This window comes from Barbus barbus (assembly GCF_936440315.1).
Source record: "Barbus barbus genome assembly, chromosome: 25".
Lineage (NCBI taxonomy): Eukaryota > Metazoa > Chordata > Actinopteri > Cypriniformes > Cyprinidae > Barbus > Barbus barbus.
Genome location: NC_136753.1, coordinates 18,594,627 through 18,617,022, shown reverse-complemented (window position 1 = coordinate 18,617,022; position 22,396 = coordinate 18,594,627). Strand labels below are relative to the sequence as shown.

The window sequence follows — 22,396 nt, the reverse complement described above, 5'->3', positions numbered from 1 at the left end:
CAAATTATTCGCTCATGCAATCCATTCAAAAACACAGATTCATCCATGCAGTAAAAAACTGTGTTGTGCTTGAAGACACAGTGTATTCAGCTTTTGCTTTGTTTGGAATTGTTTTCATTGGTAGATCAAAAATAGACAAAACAACGGCCTTTATTGTGCCTAAAAATGTGTGTTAATGTCTTGCTTATTGAACAGTTGTATAAAAGGCTCATTTGAAAAATTTGAACACTAATGTCAGTAAAACATAGACAACTTTTACTCCTTTCCACACAAATTATGATTACAGTGGCAGGTCATCGATTAATAAAGACTTTACTATAGTGCATGGTTTGTAAAGTAATAATAATAATGATAATGTAACGGAACAGTCCACACAGAGGTAAGTAAAACAATCGGTGCTTTATTCAGGTGCTCAGTCACACAACAACGGTGATAGCTTTTCCAACCCAGGTGAGTCACACTACGTGCGGATAGTGGTGATTGGTGATTCTTATAATGTCTCTCTTGTCTTGGCAGGTCTCTGGAGATCGGTGTGCCAGGACTACGGGAGGTAGCGGACAGCCACAACAGCCAAACAGGATCTGATGATGGAGAGGGAACGGAGAAGGACAAAGCAGAAGGTAAGTAGCAGGTAAGTAATGATAAGAGAGGTATACTCAGCACTAGGGCTTCGTAGGGCGTCGGTCCTTGTCGCAGGTACAAGATCGGATACTGAGTGATCTAGTGAAGGTGCTTATATGTGGCTGGTGATGATGGTGATAATGAGGTGCAGGTGCTGGTGATTAATAATCAGGTGAGGTGGAGCGAGGTAATTGGCTGTGCGAGGAGCCTGGTCCTTCTGTGACAGTACCCCCCTCCCCACGGACCGCTCCTGAGGGCCGACCTCGGCGTCGTGGTGGTCTGCCTCGGCCTCGAGGTGCAGGACAATCTGGATGAGCAGCATGAAAGTCCTCTAGTAGGCTGGGATCAAGAACATCATCCTTGGGGATCCAAGACCGTTCCTCCGGGTCGTAACCTTCCCAGTCCACCAAGTACTCCAGTCTGCCACCACGACGCCGGGAGTTTAAGATGTCATGAACCTTGTAGATGGCCCCGTCGTCGATGATAAGCGGGAGAGGGGGTTCCTCGTCAGGACCAGGCTCTGGGGAAACAGAGGGATAGTAGGGTTTTAGAAGAGAGACATGGAATGTAGGATGGATTTTGTAATGTGCCGGAAGTTGTAATTTGTACGTGACCGGGTTGACCTGTTCCAAGATGGTGAAGGGGCCAACGAATCTGGGACTCAACTTGCGGCTAGGCAGGCGCATCCTAATGTCCCGTGTAGAAAGCCATACCTTTTGGCCCGGCAGGTAAGTGGGAGTTGGAGATCGACGGGCATCTGCGGTGATCTTCTGCCTGCGCACAGCCTGCTGCAAGTGATGGTGTGCGGAGTCCCAGACTCCCTCGCTCTCTTGGAACCAGTGATTCACTGCAGGAACATCCGAGGGTTCCCCGGACCACGGGAACAGGGGAGGCTGGAAACCGAGTACGCACTGGAAGGGAGTGAGTCCAGTAGAGGCTTGCCGGAGAGAGTTCTGGGCGTACTCGGCCCAGCCAAGGAACTGGTTCCAGGAGTTCTGGCGGCTATGACAGAAGGTTCTCAGGAATCGCCCTATTTCCTGGATTTTTCGTTCAGTCTGCCCATTTGACTGTGGGTGGTATCCGGAGGTTAGACTGATGGTCACACTTAGGAGAGAAAAGAAGGCTTTCCAGACACGGGAGATGAATTGGGGTCCTCTGTCGGATACAATGTCTTCGGGGAGACCAAAATATCTGAATACGTGGTTGAAGAGGAGTTCAGCTGTTTGCATAGCAGTGGGTAGCCCAGGCAGAGGAATGAGTCGAGTAAACTTGGAAAATCGGTCAATAATAACCAGGATGCATGTGTGGTTGTCGGATGGTGGCAGGTCGGTTATGAAATCTACTCCTAAGTGTGACCAGGGGCGATTAGGAATGGGTAGAGGTATTAACTTGCCAGCAGGAAGATGTCAGGAACTTTTGGCCTTGGCGCACTCTGGGCAGCCCTGAACGAACCTTCTCACATCCCTAGCCATGATAGGCCACCAGAAGCGATCTTTTAGCAGCGAGAGAGTTGCGTTGGCCCCTGGGTGACCAGTACCAAGAGATGTGTGAGAAGAGTGAATGAGGGGAGTGCGCTGTGTCCGAGGAACATATTGGTGGTCTGGAGGGCAGCCCGGCGGATTGGCTGGAGGAGTGTCTGAGACGACTGGTGGAGAGGACCAGGCAATGGGGTTCACAATTATGTTGGTGGGTAGAATGCGTTCTGGCTCATCGGTAGATTCCTCTGGAGAATGAATTCGTGATAGAGCATCAGCTTTGATATTCCGAGTACCTGGGCGATATGAAATCTGGAAGTTGAACCGGGTGAAGAATAGAGCCCAGCAGGCTTGACGGGGGTTGAGACGTCTGGCCTCACGGAGGTATTCTAGGTTCTTATGATCAGTGAGTACAGTGAATGGTTGAGATGCTCCCTCTAGCCAGTGTCTCCACTCCTCCAAGGCTAACTTGATAGCTAGTAGCTCACGGCTGCCGATGTCATAATTCCTCTCCGCCGGGCTGAGTTTTTTGGAGAAGAAGGCGCATGGATGGAGTTTAGGAGGTTTCCCCTGCTGCTGGGACAATACCGCACCAACCCCAGTGGTTGAGGCGTCAACTTCCACAATAAACGGGGAGTTCGGGTCTGGATGGACTAGGAGTGGTGCCGTGGTGAAGGCCTCTTTGAGACGGTTAAATGCATTGGTGGCATTGACATCCCAGGATAGGGTCTTCTTACTGCCCCGCAGGAGATCTGTGAGAGGACTGGTGATGGTACTGTAATTAGAGATGAAGCGACGGTAGAAGTTTGAAAATCCAAGAAAACGTTGCAGCTCTTTGATGGTGGTTGGACGTGGCCAGGTGGTGATGGCTTCCACCTTCCTCCTGTCCATACGGGTGCCACCTTGATTAATGATGTAACCGAGGAAATGGGTTGAAGACTGGTGGAAGAGACATTTTTCGGCCTTGAGGTACAATTGAAATTTCCGGAGTTGTTGGAGGACCTCCGCAACGTGGTGGCGATGTTCGGCCAGGCTCCGGGAATAAATGAGGATGTCGTCGATGTAAACGATGACGAATCGATGTAGAAACTCCCGGAGCACCTCATGCATAAAGCCCTGGAAGACAGAGGGGGCGTTGACAAGTCCATAGGGCATAACCCGATACTCGTAGTGACCAGTAGGGGTGATAAAGGCTGTTTTCCATTCGTCCCCCTCTCTTATGCGGATGAGGTTGTACGCGCTGCGGAGGTCCAGTTTGGTGAAGATGGTGGCACCGCGGAGTTGTTCGAGAGCCGCCGAGACGAGAGGAAGGGGATATCTGTATTTGACGGTGATTTGGTTTAGTTTACGGTAATCAATGCAGGGTCTTAAGCCTCCATCTTTCTTGGGTCTTAGGTGATTGTGGTTTGGGTAAATGTGGGAAGCAACGAGGGAAGCAATTAGTACCCCATCTTAGGACCTCTCCCGAGGTCCAGGATAAAATGGGGTTATGTTTCACCAGCCAGGGTCGACCTAAAACAATATCGACGGTGGATTCTTCTAAAAGGAGCAAATGGATGGATTCGTGATGTAACAGTCCAAGACGAAGTGACAGGGGACCTACACTATATTTAACTAGACGGCGGGTGAGTGGCGTACCTGTTATGGCTTGGATTTGGTAAGAGGTCTCGGTCGCAACGGGAGTGAGGTTGAGCTGACGGCAGAGCCTTCCCGAGATGAAGTTCCCCGCTGAACCGGAGTCAAGGAGGACTGTGACGGGTATGAGGTGAGTATCGAGGACAATATTAGCACAGGTAGATAAGGGATTCATCTTGTCGACTTGGGGTTGAACGCCACTCACCAGAAGTCTAGGTGGTCGAAGGGTGCAGGACTGGATATCATGCTCGGAGCTTCCACAGTATAGGCACAAACCATTGTTGATGCGACGTTGTCGTTCAGTAGGGGACAGATGAAAGGAGTCTGTCTGCATGGGTTCCGGTCGAGCCTCTGGCTGGCGAGGGGGAGGAGTGTCAACGGTAGATGTGGATTCCATGGAGACAGCCTTCATACGATTGGAACATCGGATTGCGAGTTGAACGAATTTCTCTAGCCCATAAGTGTCGTCGTAAGCGGCCAGCTGATACTTGAGACGAGAATTCAAACCTTGACGAAAGGCTGTGATGAGCGATGGTTCATTCCAGCCGCTCGCGGCTGCGAGGGTGCGAAACTTCAGGGAATACTGGCGAATATCCATGGTTCCCTGTCTAAGTTTATATAACTGCTCACCAACCGTAGAATCACCCGGGGAGTTGCTGAAGACTTCTTTAAAGTGGGCGAGGAATTGAGGATATGACTGTGTAGCGGGTCCAGCCTGACTAAGGATCGTCTCAGCCCATCTCAGCGCCGGGCCCGTGAGGGAAGTGATTATAAAGGCTATTTTAGCTTGATCAGTAGAGAACATCTGCGGGTGTAAATCAATAGTTAAAGAGCATTGAAGCAGGAAACCGTTGCACTCCTCCGGATCACCTGAGTAGGGCGCTGGTCGGGCCATGGGACTGGCGAACATTATAGGTGAAGAAGAGGTTGTTGCGGAAGTGACTGAGGTAGGTGCAGAGACCGGTCGTGGTGGTGAGGAGGGACGGATAAGTATCCTCTTGAGTGTGTCAACCAATTCCTGAAATGGGTCGCTCGTACTCATCCTTTAAGCCTTCTTGGTCCGATCTTCTGTAACGGAACAGTCCACACAGAGGTAAGTAAAACAATCGGTGCTTTATTCAGGTGCTCAGTCACACAACAACGGTGATAGCTTTTCCAACCCAGGTGAGTCACACTACGTGCGGATAGTGGTGATTGGTGATCGGTGATTCTTATAATGTCTCTCTTGTCTTGGCAGGTCTCTGGAGATCGGTGTGCCAGGACTACGGGAGGTAGCGGACAGCCACAACAGCCAAACAGGATCTGATGATGGAGAGGGAACGGAGAAGGACAAGGCAGAAGGTAAGTAGCAGGTAAGTAATGATAAGAGAGGTATACTCAGCACTAGGGCTTCGTAGGGCGTCGGTCCTTGTCGCAGGTACAAGATCGGACACTGAGTGATCTAGTGAAGGTTCTTATATGTGGCTGGTGATGATGGTGATAATGAGGTGCAGGTGCTGGTGATTAATAATCAGGTGAGGTGGAGCGAGGTAATTGGCTGTGCGAGGAGCCTGGTCCTTCTGTGACAGATAATAATAATCATTTTTATTCATATAGCACATTTCCAAATTCCAAGGTCGCTTTACAAAGGTTTAAGGAACAGAACCCAAATAAACATCAACATCAAAGCACAGCGAACATACCAAGGGCAGAAAGAAATATACAGAAGTCACTTACTGTCACAGAATAGCCCATCTCCACCTTCACTGATCACTTCCACCTGCACCTCATCTAATCATGCGCACCTGATCATCGTCACCATCATCATCCTGCACACTAGAAAAGCACGCACCTCCAGTCACTCTTGGTCCAATCTTGAAGTTACCACACTGCAAAGCACGTTGTTTCAATGTGGACTCCTCTCCTACGTCTCCAGAAGCCGATGAGTATACCTACCTTCAACTTACCTGTTTGTCTAACCTGTGGTTCTCCGTCCCGTCTGTCTCCCCTGTCTGCAGTCTCGCCAGTGTTGGGGATTCATCTCGTCTGGCTCCGGCTATCCTCTCAAGTCTCGTCCTGTCATACCTGTGAAGCAAAGGACAATATCAGTTCAGTCGTCAGATCCCCTGTCATCCAACCTCTAGTTCACCTACTCACCTCTCAGCACGATCTCAGCACTATCATTGTAAAATAAAGGCACATTGTATTTCACTTACCTCTGTGTCCAGCAGTTTCGTTACACTTACAAAGTTAGGTTAGTGACAATTTGATGTTTGCATCACATAACCAGGGGCCTGTTTCATAAAACAAGTTTACCAAATAAGCCAGGTTTATTTCAGTTAGTTATTTCAGACTAACTGACATGAGCCTGGTGTATGTGGTAAACTTGTTTTATGAAACAGGCCCCAGCTTCATATATATGGCTTTTCTGACATAGTAAACTTGCTTGGTAGCACACATGGTACAGCATTGCATTTGCAATGAGGAGCGAGTCACGATAAAAAGCAAGCTAAAATGTCCAAATTGATTTAACAAAAGCATTTATATTTTTACGTTTGTTTTAGTTAACACTATCGTGTTTAGTGTAGGTGATATGTCATTTTCAAACACAATTTACCTTTTAGTACCACTCACCAAACATTTTACGGTATTTCCAAACTGCTGTGATATGTACAACAACTAACATAATAAAACATTGCCAGTTTCACAATCATCTGTTTAGGATAAAGCTGAACACATTTTAGCAACACTCACAGTATGTTTCACTTTGAAAGTGTAACAAAAATCATCTTGCAAAAATGTTACCTCAGATAATTTTTTTCCAATGAGCCTGGTTAAAAAAAGTAATATCCTGCTATTAGTCCAAAAATGTCTGTAATTTCCTGCAGCACAAGGCCCCTGATAATTATTACAGCTTTATTACCCATGTGATACTGGGCAATAATTAATTCATCTTTACAAATCCCAAAAACTTTATAGTCCACCTGACCAACTAAGTCCAACTAAATTGTCACTCTATATACTCACTGCTGTAGCTCAATAGCTGTAATTCCAACTAACAAATAGCCTACTGACATGCATCCACTATTTGCATATTGGAAGGGTCTGTATGGATGACCCAACACACCATTCTCCCAGTTGGCACATTGCTGGACGTCCCCCCTGATGCTGCAGGAACTTGTTGACAGTGCAGGCACACTCGACGGTCACCCTACCTTTGTCTTGTCTAAACATAAAAACTGTCTGTCTGCTGTTGACAATTTGAAATGGTTGCCCACACCTCCCAATGATTATTCAATGGCACATTTTGGAGTAAGAAATCCTTGGTTCATTTTCTGGTGTTTTTGGATGTGGTTGGTGTGCTTTTGTTTCTCGCTTCTCCAGAGGCTGAGAACCCAAAGACTTTGTTTATCTTCCCTCTTCCTCTTTAGATGCGTGGCCAATCCTTCATGCATATGGTAAACACACAGACTCTGCCAAGAGTCAGAGAGAGGGAGACAGGAGCGATGAAGCGAGGGAGAAAGAAAATAAGCGCTTTTATGCCTTAAGAGATCACCTATCAGTACTCTCAGGTGTTGTACAATGCATTGTTCAGAATGAGACGGCACAGACAGAATGGACCCTCCGATTCAGACAGGCACTACAAGAGGAGAGGCTCAGGTGGACTTAAAACCATGACACACATGCCCACACACACACAGCAAAGCACCAATCAGTGGTAAGACATACCCGCACTCATTCCAGTCGCTGGACACAGAGGGGAATAATCCAATTGGAATGGGACAGCGCTGTCATGGCGACAAAGATCTGGAGTGAAGGAGCTCTTCAATCAGAATATTCCCTCAGAAGGCCCTACAACACTTGTTGGAGTGTGAGCATCAAGTATGCTTTTATTCCTGCAACACAAGTGTACTTTTTCCAAGGGAGGCTAATAGTTGTCACACTTTTTGCAAAAGTGAATATTTCTCAGGTTATGTTTATGTTTGAAAGTTGAGGTACATACCATAAAAAGACAAAAAAAGACATGTTGTCACAATAGAACTGACATTAAACAGCCTATTACAGGCTTTATAGCAAAACTGTAACACAACAATTACTGTACAACAATTATATAAAGAAAATAATATAACAAAATGTGAAATGCAATGTCAAATATAAAATAATTGTCCCAAAATTGCTCCATATAACCTTTCCCAATCTGAAATGTATGAAATTATATTTTTCTTGAGTACACAGTTAAATATTTCAGTTAAAATATCCTTCATTATATAGCTTACTCTTACCTGAGTGTATACCAGTGTGGGTTACTATTTTTATTTTCAGAGCTAAAATGTTTACAAAAATATGATGATATTAAAATTAGGAGTGTTCGCAACAATTAACAAATAATATACAATTAAGAACATTTCAAACACAAGATGACTGACACTAACATACAAATCCACTGCTAGAGAAAACACTTCTTATTAGACCTTTGATTCAAAACTTATAGTATATTTAATGTGATAAAGCCAACAAGGTTATTCAGCTTTATTTAACTATTAACTCATGGTATAAAGTATTTAAAAACAGGTGTTTAGGTACCTAGAGGGCTACTTGCTTCACTTTACACATTTTGTATAGCTTAGGAGTATCAAGGCATTTGATTTGCAAATACTACTTGAACGTATTAGATATTGACAGACTCAGATCACAGAGAAAACAACAAAAAAGACTTCAGATATTATGAGCTAGAGGCCAACAGCCTCAATGACAGGTTCACTCTTTGTTCCACATCCAAGAAAACATAGATTTTTTTTTAAAAAATGTAATGCACTCAGGGCAAAGATTACTTGTTAGAAGACACAATAAAAGAACTCCTAACTATTAAAAATGAATATGAGATATTATTCTTAAAGATTCTTGAAAGCCATTACTCTACATGCATGACTTAAAATCATAGCTTGTTTGCACAGGACATTAAAAATTGTGAACAAGTTCCTGTTCTTCTCTGCTCACTCCAAAACACGCATTCAAAGCCTGATTCATATATACGCAAGCTTCTACACAAAACAGCTATCATTATTATGAACTAATGAGGTAAAACCAGGGAAGAAATAAATCAAAGCTGCTAATTAAACATTGAGGGAACATTTCCACAGTGTTGGAATAATTAAGTGTCTGCACCCCTACTGAAATCATAATGTATCTGAATGTAACTCATGCCTTGGCATAAAAATCACAGATAGAGTGTTTCAAAATGAGCCTAAAAATTCCCTTCTTCACTGATTGACACATGCGCTTCAGCATCTTACCTTCTCTCATCCATAAACATGCATTGCTGTGTGCAAGGTCAGGTGGAGGCCGCTGAATTGAGACAGACTCTCAAACAGGTGAACATCGCTGGAGTTTAGAGGTCAGGGGCCGCCACTGGAGACCGTTTAACCGGCATTATGGAAATAGCAGACTGAATAAGACTCTTCCTGTAGCATTAAGAGGGTAAGCCACTTTAATACTAGTGGACAATTAGAAAAACTGAGAAAAGAAATAATCAGAAATGCAGCTGAAACACTAGGTATGTGCTCAGATTAAATTAAGTTTTACTCTTGGTCGTACAAATTCTATTTGCATACGAGCAATCTACAATGAATATTTTGGCTTTTATAGTGGCCTTGTGCTTGAGAGAGTCTACACTGCAAATTATAAATCATGCTTTGTCTAGTTTTCCAGTAATAAAACTTAAGTTAAAAAAAGCTTAAGATATTTAGGCTTATCTGTCTGAGAAAACATATTTAAAAAATAAGATTTGTCTTTCCAAACTGAATTTTGTTTCTTGTTTTACATAATGTTTCACATTTATGTTTAAAGAAAAAAAGCTAAAACAGTACAAAAATATATATTAAAAATTTAAAATATATACTATAATATTTTCCTGTTCATAGCATAAACATTTTTATTACTTATTTAATATATTGTTCAGTATGATACAAGGTTAATTATATATATATATTAGATATTATTCAAAATATAATCCTTAATATCTAAAACATGCCAAAGGAAATATATAAAGAATACAAAAATATGTAAAAAGTGGTAAGAAAAGTAAACTTAAATCAAAATATAACTCAATATAAAAAGCCTTAATACAAACTGTGCCAAAGGTGTAAGAAAATAAACTTCCAAAATATAATATAAAATATCAACCTTAACCAGTTTTGCTTCTCAAGTAAATATATTTTGTTGTATAAGGACGTTTAGATGAAAATCAAGACACAAATATTGATTTTTGCAGTGCAGAAAACTCATATAACAGGTCAAGTTTTTATTACTTTTTAATATTTTGCTCAAACATAACTCATAAACGGCAACCAAACATTGACATTTTCTCGCAACATTTTTGACAACTATTTAAAGTTTATGAAATCCACTGACCAAAAGAGCTGTCAAAGAGTCAGACTTCAGATATGATCCATACTCCTTTGAGACTCTCACTGTCAGCCATTTGACAAGTCATCCTCATCCACGTGGCTATAAAGCATATTTCTATGGGGGATTTCAGCGCAGGGGCTGAGGGAGGGGGTCGGACCCTTTGTACCTTTGACCGGTGAAAGTACAATCAAGAGGTATAACTCAAAAGAAAAGAGGGAGAGAAAAAGGACAGATGATGGGGTGGGCTGACAGTAATGGATGACTGAAGAGGACCTCTGAGGTTTGCTCATCTCGCAACTGGAGAGATGTCATCAATAACTCATCTGACACGCTGCACCGGGATACAGTGAGCGTCCTCCCCCATCAGTGCTCAGATCAGAGACGACTGTGCCATTCTGCTCTAAAAGAGGAGAGCTGTGAACAAGTGCTGAGAGAAGGAAGAAGGAGTAAAAAAAAAAAACAGGCTAACAGAGAGCACATAGATTACTCTGGATGATTGAGAAAAGCAGTAACAATGAGATGGAAGTGACCAATTACTGTACTACACTCTAAGAAAAGTTCATAACAATACAGTTAATATTTGACACAGTTATTTTGCCTGTATTTTGAATTACGCATTGCATTGTGTAGTGTTTTGGGGACATCTGTAAATTTAACTGAACACAAATTTAACTGGACATGATATGTCCTGGCACAGTATTTTTATGTTTCTTATTTAATTCTTTACACCACTGTCATTTTTTGAGAATAATCATAAAAAAGATTTTATTCTTAAAACAATAATACAATTTCAGAGAAAATATCTTGAATTAGTTTTTTTTTATTGTTTTAAGTCATGAAACTACAGGTGTACAAGGTAAAAGTTTTAAGTAACAGGTATCACCATACTTTCCCCAGCTGATTAATCGCAGTAAATTAGGAGTATTATTTTGTATTCATTTTAAAATACACAATAAAAATACACAAATTTCTAGAAATCTGAACATTGAATAATGCCAGGTTCAAAATTATTCAAAAGTTGTATTTTATTGACATATTAGAGTTAAAGGATTTTACAGAGGGGGTTTTATATATCCCTTTTTATCACTTCGTGAATTTTAAAATACTTTCAACAGCCAGAAAAAAGTTAAGAATGAGCTTCAGAATCAGAATGAGCTTCATTCGCCAAGTGTGTACAAACACACAAGAAATTTCAAGTTTAAGTTTATTTGTATAGCGCTTTTTATGATACAAATAGTTGCAAAGCAGCTCTACAGGAAATTAAGTTTCCACAATATATTTATATATTGCAGAACCTTAATATATTTAACTTATGGCAAAATTTGGTAATTCTGTATGTTGTCTGAGCATTGGCATCCTCTAAGGTCCTCTGAGGGGTTGGCATTATCTTTTCTCAGGTGTTCGTCATCTAAGATCATTTAAGGGTTGGATCCAGACTGAAGCTTCTGTCATTCCTAGTTACCACGGGATGTGACAGAAACAGAGAAACAAATAGAGACATAATTAGCATAGCTGCTGTTCCATCTAAGCAAAAATGAATTGTTCAACCCAAGCTAAAGAATAATAATAATGTACATTTGATCCGATATAACTGCAGTACAAGATTACAAGATGCATTATGTGAATGCTTGCCTGAAGAGATGTGTCTTTAATCTAGATTTAAACAGATAGAGTGTGTCTGAACCCTGAACATTATCAGGAAGGCTATTACAGAGTTTGGGAGCCAAATGTGAAAAAACTCTACCTCCTTTAGTGGACTTTGCTTGACCTGGTAAGAACTCTAGCCGCTGCATTTTGGACTATCTGTAGCTTGTTTATTGAAGATGCAGGACAACCACCTAGCAGTGCATTACAATAGTCCAGTCTAGAGGTCATAAATGCATGAACTAGCTTTTCTGCATCAGAAACAGATAGCATGTTTCGAAGCTTGGCAGTGTTTCTAAGATGGAAGAATGCTGTTTTTGTAACATGGGAAATATGATTTTCAAAGGACAAGTTGCTGTCTAATATAACACCCAGAATTTTGACTTTAGAGGACGTAACAGTACATCCGTCTAGTTGCAAATTGTAATCCAAGAGATTCTGTGTACTGTTTTTTGGTCCAATAAGTAATATCTCTGTCTTATCTGAATTTAATAGGAGGAAATTATTGGTCATCCAATCTTTTAATTTTTTTACACAATCTATTAGCTTAGATAGTTTAGAAGTTTCATCTGGTCTTGTTGAGATATATAGTTGAGTATCATCAGCATAACAATGAAAACTAATCCCGTATTTTCTAATAATATTACCAAGGGGCAACATGTATATTGAAAATAGCAGAGGACCTAGGACAGATCCTTGTGGTACTCCATACTTTAATGGTGATAACTGAGATGACTCCCCATTTAAATGAACAAAGTGGTAGTGATCGGACAAGTAGGATCTAAACCATCTTAAAGCCTGCCCTTGAATACCAGTATAGTTTTGTAATCGATCTATGAGTATGTCATGGTCTATAGTGTCGAACGCAGCACTAAGATCAAGTAATACTAGCAATGAGATGCAGCCTTGGTCTGATGCAAGAAGCAAGTCATTTGTAATTTTAACAAGTGCAGTTTCTGTACTATGGTGAGGCCTGAAACCTGACTGAAATTCTTCATAGAGATAATTTTTTTGCAAGAAGGAGCACAATTGAGCAGACACAACTTTTTCTAAAATTTTAGACATAAACAGAAGATTTGAAATGGGTCTGTAATTTGCCAGTTCATTAGAATCTAGTTGTGGTTTCTTAATAAGAGGCTTAATAACCACCAGCTTGAATGGTTTTGGGACGTGACCTAAAGATAACGATGAGTTAATAATATTGAGAAGCGGTTCTCCTGCTACAAGTAACAACTCTTTCAGTAGTTTAGTGGGTACAGGATCTAGTAAACATGTTGTTGGTTTAGATGCACTGATAAGTTTATTTAGCTCTTCCTGTCCTATAGTTGTAAAGCACTGCAGTTTTTCTTTGGGTGCGATGAATGAAGCTGAAATACTAGACACAGTAGAATATACATTTGTTATTGTTTTTCTGATGTTATCTATTTTATCAGTAAAGAAATTCATAAAGTCATTACTATTAAACTGTGAGGGAATATTTAGATTGGGTGTCGTCTGTTTATTTGTTAATCTAGCCACTGTGCTAAATAAGAACCTTGGATTGTTTTGGTTATTATCTATGATCTTGCGGATATGCTCTGCCCTGGCAGCTTTTAGAGCCTGTCTATAGCTGGACATACTGTTTTTCCACGCAATTCTAAAAACTTCCAAGTTAGTTTTTCTCCATTTGCGCTCAAGATTACGAGTTTCTTTCTTGAGAGAATGGGTATAACTCTTGTACCATGGCGCTGTACATTTTTCCCTAACCTTTTTAAATTTGAGGGGGGCAACAGCTTCTAATGTATTAGAGAAGATAGTGCCCATGTTGCTAGTCATTTCGTCTAGTTCATGTGTATTTATGGGTACACAGAGCAGTTGAGATAAATCAGGCAGGTTATTTGTGTTTCTGTCTTTGGTGGCTGGAACAATAGTTCTGCCCGGACGATAACGCGGAGCCATATAATTAATATCAGTAATACAAAGCATGCACGATACAAGGAAATGATCAGTAACATCATCACTTGGAGGTGCGATATCTATATCAGTAAGATCAATTCCTTGCGATATAATTAAATCTAGCGTATGATTAAAACGATGAGTGGGCCCGGTGACGTTTTGCTTGACTCCAAAAGAGTTTATTAGGTCATTAAACGCAAGTCCTAACGCATCATTTGTATTATTAACGTGAATGTTAAAATCGCAGACAATTAGCACCTTATCAACATTGACCAATAGATCTGAGAGGAAATCTGCAAATTCTATTAGGAAATCTGTATATGGCCCTGGCGGTCTATACACAGTAGCCAGAGCAAGAGACAGGAGAGATTTATTTTGCATATCTAACAGTGTAACATTAAGCAGAAGTATTTCGAATGAGTTAAACCTCCTGTATCCTGTTTTCTGAGTAACATTGAGAATATCACTATACATTGTTGCCACAACCAGTCTGACGGGGCTCATGTTTATAACAGTAGCTTGGTGGAGTAGACTCATTTAGACCAAAATATTCATTTGGTTTAAGCCAGGTTTCAGTCAGGCAGAGTACATCAAAATTATTATCTGTGATCATTTCAATTACAATAACTGCTTTGGGTGCGAGTGATCTAATGTTTAGGAGCCCAAGCTTTAAAAATTGTTTTTGTTCATTTATTTTGCGTTTTTCTGGTTTAATCACGATCAGATTTTTTCTAGATCCTGCATTAAATGTATATTTTGGCCTCGCTATTCGGGGAACAGACACAGTCTGTATAGATTGGACAACGCAAGTACTTCTATCTTTTAAGTGGGTAGAACAAAAGTCATCATAGTAGTTATTTGAGAATTGGCTTACTAGTCAGATGGAGCGTAGCGTCCTGGAGATGTTGTCCGACAGGAGTTCCGCTCCGACTCTGCTGGGGTGCAGGCCTTCAGCACGGAAAAGCCTAGGAAGCTCCCAGAAAATATTCCAATTATTAACAAAGAGCAGTTTCTGTTCTTTACACCATGACAATAACCATTCGTTTAAAGCAAACAGTCTACTGAACCTTTCGTGTCCTCGTCGATACATGGAAAGCGGTCCTGACACAATGATCGTTGTCGTGGGGCGATGTACTGCGTACCGTCTCGATCAGGCTCCTGAAGTCCCTCTTCAGTGTCTCCGTCTGCCGCAGCTTGGTGTCGTTAACCCCCGCGTGCAGCACGACAGCACCGATGCTTTCGTCGCCCTTCAGAATTGCGGGTATCTGCGCAGAAACATTGAGAACATGAGCACCGGGGGAAACAGTGCAAAAATATTAAACAGTGTGCACTTTACCTTCAGCTAACGTAGCACGGACGTGCCGGACGATGGAGTCTCCGACGATCACAGCGTCGCGTTCCGTCTCGCGGAGGGGAGCGAAGCGGTTCCGGGTGGAGATCTCAAAGACCGGAGGCGGCGGAGGGGGAGAGGTCATCGTATCCCGGGGCCTGGCTCGCGTCTTCCGCTGATGGTGCACCCAGGGTCCGTGGCGTCCCGGCGCCGGAGTGAAGGACATCTGGGAAGATCGCGTCCTGGGTGCACAGGGTCTGTGCAGAGAAACACGCGGAGTAGAGGTGGTGGGAGTGTTAGCAGCGTGCTGTATACTTACCCCGGACTCATGAGTGTCAGCCCGGGATGTTTCCAGCGCGGCTCTCCGCTCTCTCAGCTGGGCCTGTTTCTCCACCAGGTCACGGATCTGCTTCTCCACGGCCTCCAGCTCCAGCTGCACCGAATACAGCTCGAATGTGACCTCACCTGCACTCAAAGGTAGACACAAATCTGCCATTTAAGCAAGTAACAGTGAAACAATGGTAATGTGTGTGAATAGAGTATTAGCAATCTAAGCGAGATTAGCGACAGCCACGCTGCCGATGCTAACGGGCTATAAGCTAATAGCAGACTCAAGAAATCAAAATAAAACTAATGATAACAAGGCGCTCTGATTGGTTTTGTTTTAGAATGCTATAGGGGATATATTCACACGTTATAGAAACGAAAATGATAGTGTAAAAAATAGTTTTTAAGATAGAAAATAGATGATAAAGAATCAACTTGATGGAGCTCAAACTCAAAACACGCAGTGTTTGTTGCTTTCACCATGTTTGTAGGCATAAAACATTAAATATATATACCAGGTAAATTATACATGAACAAACACCTCTTTAAAATCTTCAGAAGATATAAAACTAACAATAAAACTAAAGGTTTAGTGCATGTAAGTTCTGAAGTGGAGATTTCTGGCTCAGTGCATTCTCAAAATGGACTTTAAAATATGTATTGTAATTGAAATCTACAGTTGATTTACAGTTAAAGTAATAAAACAAACAATTAAATGTGCATTTTAGATGGTATCTTTCCAATAGTCTTAAAGAAGACAAGTTATAGAAACAGAATATAGCCTTAAAAATCTCAAAACTGACAAGTGCTTGAAAAAAAAACATATTACGTCTTAATATTGAGCGGTTTTGCTTGCTACTGTACCAAAATTTTTTGTTTTAAGGATGTTTACATTTTGTACAGGAGAACAAAAATACTAAATACCAAAATGAGTATTTAAAGCATTTGCTTCAGGATTTTACACAATCATGTTGTTAGTTTGCCACTGAGTTCTGAGTGTATCTGAGCACTCTGGCTGTAAACTGCAGGGGCTGTAATCTTCAATTCACCAAAACAAATCAATACCGAAACATGCTTTGACCCATGCTTAATGTACACAACATTAATTGGGAGAAAATATGGTTCTGAAAGCTTTCAAATAGAATATTGAATGTCTAATCTTGTCAAACTGTGCCAGTTAAACTCACAAACAGTTATTTGACAGTTTCATTAGAGGACGTCAAAGCAGGGAAATACAAAGTTAGCTAACAAAGTTTTTGACATCTTGACAGTTCCGAATCATCAATCACAGACCATAAACCCACTTTAGTTTAGCGTGACAGGTATCCTTCATTTCACAAATATTTTATTCATTTACTTATATATATTTTGTTTGTTTAATTAGGTTTGACCTAACCATATAAAAGTATACATTATAATGATAGTTATTCCTTAAATAAATGTATTTTTTTTAGTTAAATATATGTGACCCTGGACCACAAAACCAGTCTTAAGTCGCTGGGGTAAATTTTTAGCAATAGCCAAAAATACATTGTATGGGTCACAATTATCCATTTTTCTTTTATGCCAAAAATCATTATTAAGGATATTAAGTAAAGATCATGTTCCATGAAGATATTTAGTATGTAGAAATCTCAATTTCGAAAAATTGACACTTATGTGGTCCAGTGTCACATATTTATTATATTTATTATATACACTATAATCCATGCTTTGAAAGCCTGTTAATTCTTGGGTCAACCTAAATAAACTGCAAGATAGTTCTGAATAAACATTACACTTTGTATGAACTGACCTAAATTTAAATGATAATTTTAACAGAACACTTCAAGTTCAAGGAAAATAGTGGTGCTAGTGCAATGTTATCCTCCCAGTAGAAACAATTCTCCTATACACAGCAGTTTAGCCTAGAGTTTGTGTTACAAAAATCAGACTAACCTCACATGCTCTGCTGGGAAATCTGAGGTGACCTGATTTTGCCCAAATTCATATTTATTTTGTGCTATAATTAACATTTACTTGTGAGTAAGCTTCCTGGCAGTGAAACATGAACTCAGAGGAGCAGTGCAGACACCCTGAGGCATCCGCCTGGAGGAAGACCTCACCTTGTCAGTGGTGAACAACAAAGGGGTAACCATGCTGCCTCAACTTGCTGTTCGTGTTACAGAAGCCTTCATGAAGATGGTATACTTTGGTGTTCAGTGAGTACAACTATTTTGTTTTATATTAAATTATATATATATATAAAAAAAGATCTTTGTAGAAAGAGGCAGAACATTTCACATTTGCACATCTCAAAACATAACTTCTCTACTGATCTATTGCATTTGAAATTGCACACTGTGTGTGCAGGTTCTACCATTAAAAAATATGCATATGTGTAATATAAAAAAGCATGCACGTGTGCAGTAAAGAGCAACAATATGCAAGCGCTAGACAAGTCTCAGTTAGAATATTAGAGAATTTTATTTTAAATAAATGCTGTTTTTAATCTTTTTATTCATTAAATATTGAATATTGATCAAATTGAGTTTCCACAAAAATATTAAGCAGCTGTTTTTAACATTGATAATAAGAAATGTTTCATGTTTGAAGGATCGTATAACACCAAATGACTGAGGTAATGGCTGCTGAAAATTCCGCTTTGCCATCACAGGAATAAATTACATCATAAAACGTATTAAAATAGAAAACAGTTATTTTAAATTGCAGTAATATTTCAGAATATCACTGTTTTTACTGACCAAATAAATATAGTCTTAGTGAGTATAAGAGAAAAAATTGATTTTTAAGCCAGACACTAGTTCATGCCATGCCATCCGAAAAAAACAAACAAACAAAAAAATTTGGTGTTGAACCAGTGAGAGAAAGTGAGGTGATGCAATATTTTTGGTTCAGGGTGTTGTTTGTTAAAATGCCACTCACAAACAGTGATGCACCTCTTCCAGAAAACTCCAACTAAGAAACTCTTCTTAAAATTGAAAAGTGGGGAATTGTTTCTGCCAGTTGCTGGAAGAAACTACTGTACAACTCCTACAACTACAACTAACAAAATTGCTCACAGACAGTTTTGCTTTGCCTCTCTGTGTAATTGTTTGTACTGTGTCCTGTAACTGCACAGTTTGAGCAGATTCTGGTTTTATTCATTTTCAGTTTGATGTTGCTGCTGTATTGCTCCTGATTTTCCCATCTGGGAGCATCTATATATGTACTGCAACTACTGAATACATCTTCACATAAATTGCTTGTTTTCTATACAGGGAATGGACTGACAATTCTCTCCTCACACTAACCTGATTTACACTTTTTAAAATGCACATATTTATGATGTGATTGAATAAAAAAACTTCAGAGGGAGCTGGTTGTACTCTAGTCTCTCTCTCTGGCCTTGTTCTGAACTACATCTGAAGCGACAGTTCCACATGGCCTCGGTTTCAGATTTGATCCATCTGTCCATGCATTGACTTGCATTAATTTGCAGAGGTGTCAAAGCCTTTCATTTGAATAGCACAACATAAACATTCAATATGAATGTCAAAATGAGAAGAAGCAAATATTTGTGGCCAAAATGACTCCAGGCTTATTAAAGGTCAACATTCTCGTTTCTGACTGCCTCTCCATACATGTAAACCTGACATTCCCAAAATATATCCACTGTTCCTTCATCAGATGAGCTGACCTGACCGGTGTCCGTCTCCACATCTGCTGTGCATTTTTAAAAGGCCCGATTTCCATTTCAAACGGCAAAGCTGTGATCTCTCTAGGGCTTTCCTGTGGAACACAGACAGAATTTGAATGGTGCATCATAGTTGTGAATATAGTCAGATTTATACATCACAACACTTTGGTCTGTTCTGGCAAACATAAAATGCAAGGGGCAAAGGGACCTCAAAATCAAGCTGCTGTTCCTATGTAATGTTTCAAAAATCTTCAGTCAGTGAGATCTGGCTTTCAGGATAGTGCAAAATATTCTTAATCAATATCACATGGAAAAGAATGCTGTTGTAATGAATCAGATTTTCATTCATTGAAAAAGAAATGGAGAAATCTAAACAAATTTCATGACCCCAAAATAATAATAATAATAATTCCTCTACAGCGCAACTTCATGCACAGTCTAAAAGCAGTGAAAGTTCAGTAAATCACAGTGCAACACAATAGATATCTCCATGGTGAAAGCTATTATTAACAGTGAAACGCGAATGAGAAATGTGCTATTTTCCTGTTATGGAAGGTCATAATCAATAGGTCAAACTCATACGGTGGCTTAAATCACTCTATAATAGGTTTGATGGATTAAAAAAGTCAGAGAGAGAGAGGCTGCTTAGACTGTCTGTGTCACTGCAAATGAAAACAAATGTGACATATGTGTTTGGCCAGGCTCCAGTAAACAGTCGCTGTGTGTGGTGGGTCATCAGTGTGTCTGTGTGTGTGGTGGGGAGGTAAACAGCCATGGGCAACTTCTTGTGCGGGGCCAAATTCAAATCAGCTCGGTGACTGGGGCCAGGTCCTCTGTTCAATGAAGATTTATTAGTCTAGTCTAACCGGTATTTGGTTGGCGGTCAAACTTTTTATGGGTAATATGATTACACCAAGGATTTAAAGCTTCCAAAGAAATTCTGTCTAAAACGTAAATGCATTTATTTGATTAAAATGGTCAAATTGTGCATCTAACTGCACTGATCTTGTTTTTAAACAGCATAAAGGCATATAAGAATTCACCATAGATTTGCATGCAGTGTTGTGACTGTTCAGCTTTCAGGTGTAGGAAATGTGAGGCAGTTGGAGATAATTGATTCCTGGAGGAAGGAGGGTGGCAAACATGCAAGATACTGACAACACAGTTTCCCCCTGCTGTGGTTTGTCTAGATTCTACATTGTATTTTTACAGACTGAGAGATACATGCACACAAGAACACTCAAATTCTTCCTACTTCTTTGATCATTGTGTGACCAGCTCCTGTTACTTATTCCATTCACAGAGGATGATTTTCTTCAAAAAAAAAAATGATGTAGAGACAAAACAGGACCGGGTAAGTTAAAAAGTAAAAAAAAAAAAAATTATCCAAACCCACATGCTGTAATTTTTTTCTCGGTGGAACAGAAAAATACATATTTTAAAATTATTTTCACAAGTCATCCATATGACATAATAAAAGTATTTGGTGTCATTAATATTAACATAACTGGTTTGTGGGTGTCATAAGGTGTCTCAGGTCTTTTATTCACACAAAACTATTGTATGACTTGAAAAGAGTGATATGGACAAATTTTATGGTGTTTTCATAATGATTTTTATCCTTTTTGAGCTTGACAGCATGTGGTCACTATCAGAGGTCATAGAATGGAAAAGATCTGTATGAATATTACAGAAAGATTGTCTATGAGTGTGTAGTGAATAACTATTTCAGTGTATCTTGAGCTAGTACCAGCAGATAACATTTAGATCGTCTTGAGTTTATGCTTCAGCCATCAGTTACCTTAAAGAACTCATATGTTTTTTTATTGACTTGCTTTGTGTGAAAAATATATGCCTTTTTGAGTCTATGTATTATGAGCTAAATGGTTTTTGGATACAGTTATTTGTTAAAGGTTACAGGGTTTTTTAAAACGTATATATTGACCTTCAGATTAGAACAAATCATATCACTTATAATCACTGTAATCTGCTAATGTGCGTTAACAATGCCAGAAATCCTTGAGATTGTATTTAGAGAACACATAGTTCAAAAACATATTTGACCAGACTACGTTACATTAGATGCTTTCATTTATAAGACAACTTTAAAATATATTGATTATATACTTTAAAATGTTTGTAACTTTTTTTTAATGTTATTTTGAAAATTTCTGATTCATATTTGTGCTATGTTAAGTTAAAACTTGTAATTATATATATTTTTTTAAAATTACAATAAAATGACACATTTGACAATATAAGGAACATGTGTTGACACACATAAACCTGCAGACTTAAACATGATTTGGCTTAATTTAAGAATCTTTTAAAATAGTAAAGTCAAATGTCCCCACAAGCCAGTTTTTGACATGTCTCACTATGACATATTCAAGAATTCGGCCCTCTCAGGTATGATCCAGGAACATGTCTTACTTGGCAAAATCACGGCGACTCTCAGGTATAGCCAAACTTGTATACACACATACAAATGCACTGTGGTTGGTAAAACAGGCAAACAAGAAGAACTTCTCGCGTCACTTTGGCTTGCTAGTCACATTAGATATGTCGCTGAATGTCATACCATATGACATATATCTGCCCTCAGACATTTATGCCAATCACACAAACACAAATGCCTTACCACAAATAGAAGCTGGCCTGCCTCCAGCAGTACTTGTGTGACAGTGACTTGCTTTGTGCTACAGGCTACAAGCGCCACCATTCCCCTCTGGTATGGCTATAAAAGGTTAACTTTGTTCAGTTTTCGCATTGAAAGTTTTAGAAATACGATTTCATGCCTGAAGAAAACAAGCAGGACGTGGCATTTCCATTTGTGAAAAACAAACAAATAAAACCTGAAATGAAGTTCAGTCTCTCAGGGGAAAGTGTATTAAAGTGAGAACGTTATATAATGAAGAAATTATTTATTCAGACATTCTACAATAAATCTATGATGAATGACAGGCAGGAAATAAATCGTATCATGGAAAAATATAAAATGATTTGGTTTGAAAAATGAGTAGACTGGACTAAAGCAAAAAATAGTGCAAGACACAAAACCATTTAACTCAAACAGAATTACAGAATAATTTCATACTCTAGTCAAATATAATAAACATCAGATGTCTGCCCGGTTACTTTAATACAGGTGCTTTAAGCATTTAAAATCAATGAACAGCTTCTATAAGCGTTCATTCTAGTCTGAAAACAACAGAAGACAAAAATTGAATAATAAACAGAGACATCCCCTTCTGTGTACACTTATCTTTCCATTATGTTTTCATTTGCATGTAAATAAAGTTCATTTTAGGGCTTTGCATCCATTATCAAAGCACCACATATGAGCTGTTTTAAGATGAATAT

At 39.8% G+C, this 22,396-nt stretch overlaps 1 protein-coding gene across 1 annotated transcript; it reads right to left on the bottom strand.

Moving 5' to 3' along the window:
* Positions 1-10,948: 10,948 nt before the first annotated feature.
* Positions 10,949-21,766, bottom strand: LOC306844814 (uncharacterized protein). The gene is made up of 5 exons (XM_079377196.1): positions 21,675-21,766; positions 19,034-19,125; positions 15,034-15,492; positions 14,572-14,962; positions 10,949-11,572 (listed from the first exon to the last, which is right to left on the bottom strand). Exons 2-4 carry the CDS (start codon positions 19,065-19,067, stop codon positions 14,901-14,903), a joined length of 555 nt encoding a protein of 184 aa, XP_079233322.1. The 5' UTR covers positions 19,068-19,125; positions 21,675-21,766; the 3' UTR covers positions 10,949-11,572; positions 14,572-14,900.
* Positions 21,767-22,396: the final 630 nt, after the last annotated feature.

Bases quoted from the DNA above. Each gene is read 5' to 3' on its own strand.
- LOC306844814 (XM_079377196.1), bottom strand. From the start codon at position 19,067: ATGCACAGCAGATGTGGAGACGGACACCGGTCAG. The intron at 15,493-19,033 runs GTCAGCTCATCT...CTTTGAGTGCAG, and splicing joins TGGAGACGGACACCGGTCAG to GTGAGGTCACATTCGAGCTG. The intron at 14,963-15,033 runs GTAAAGTGCACA...GTTTCTGCGCAG, and splicing joins CCGTGCTACGTTAGCTGAAG to ATACCCGCAATTCTGAAGGG.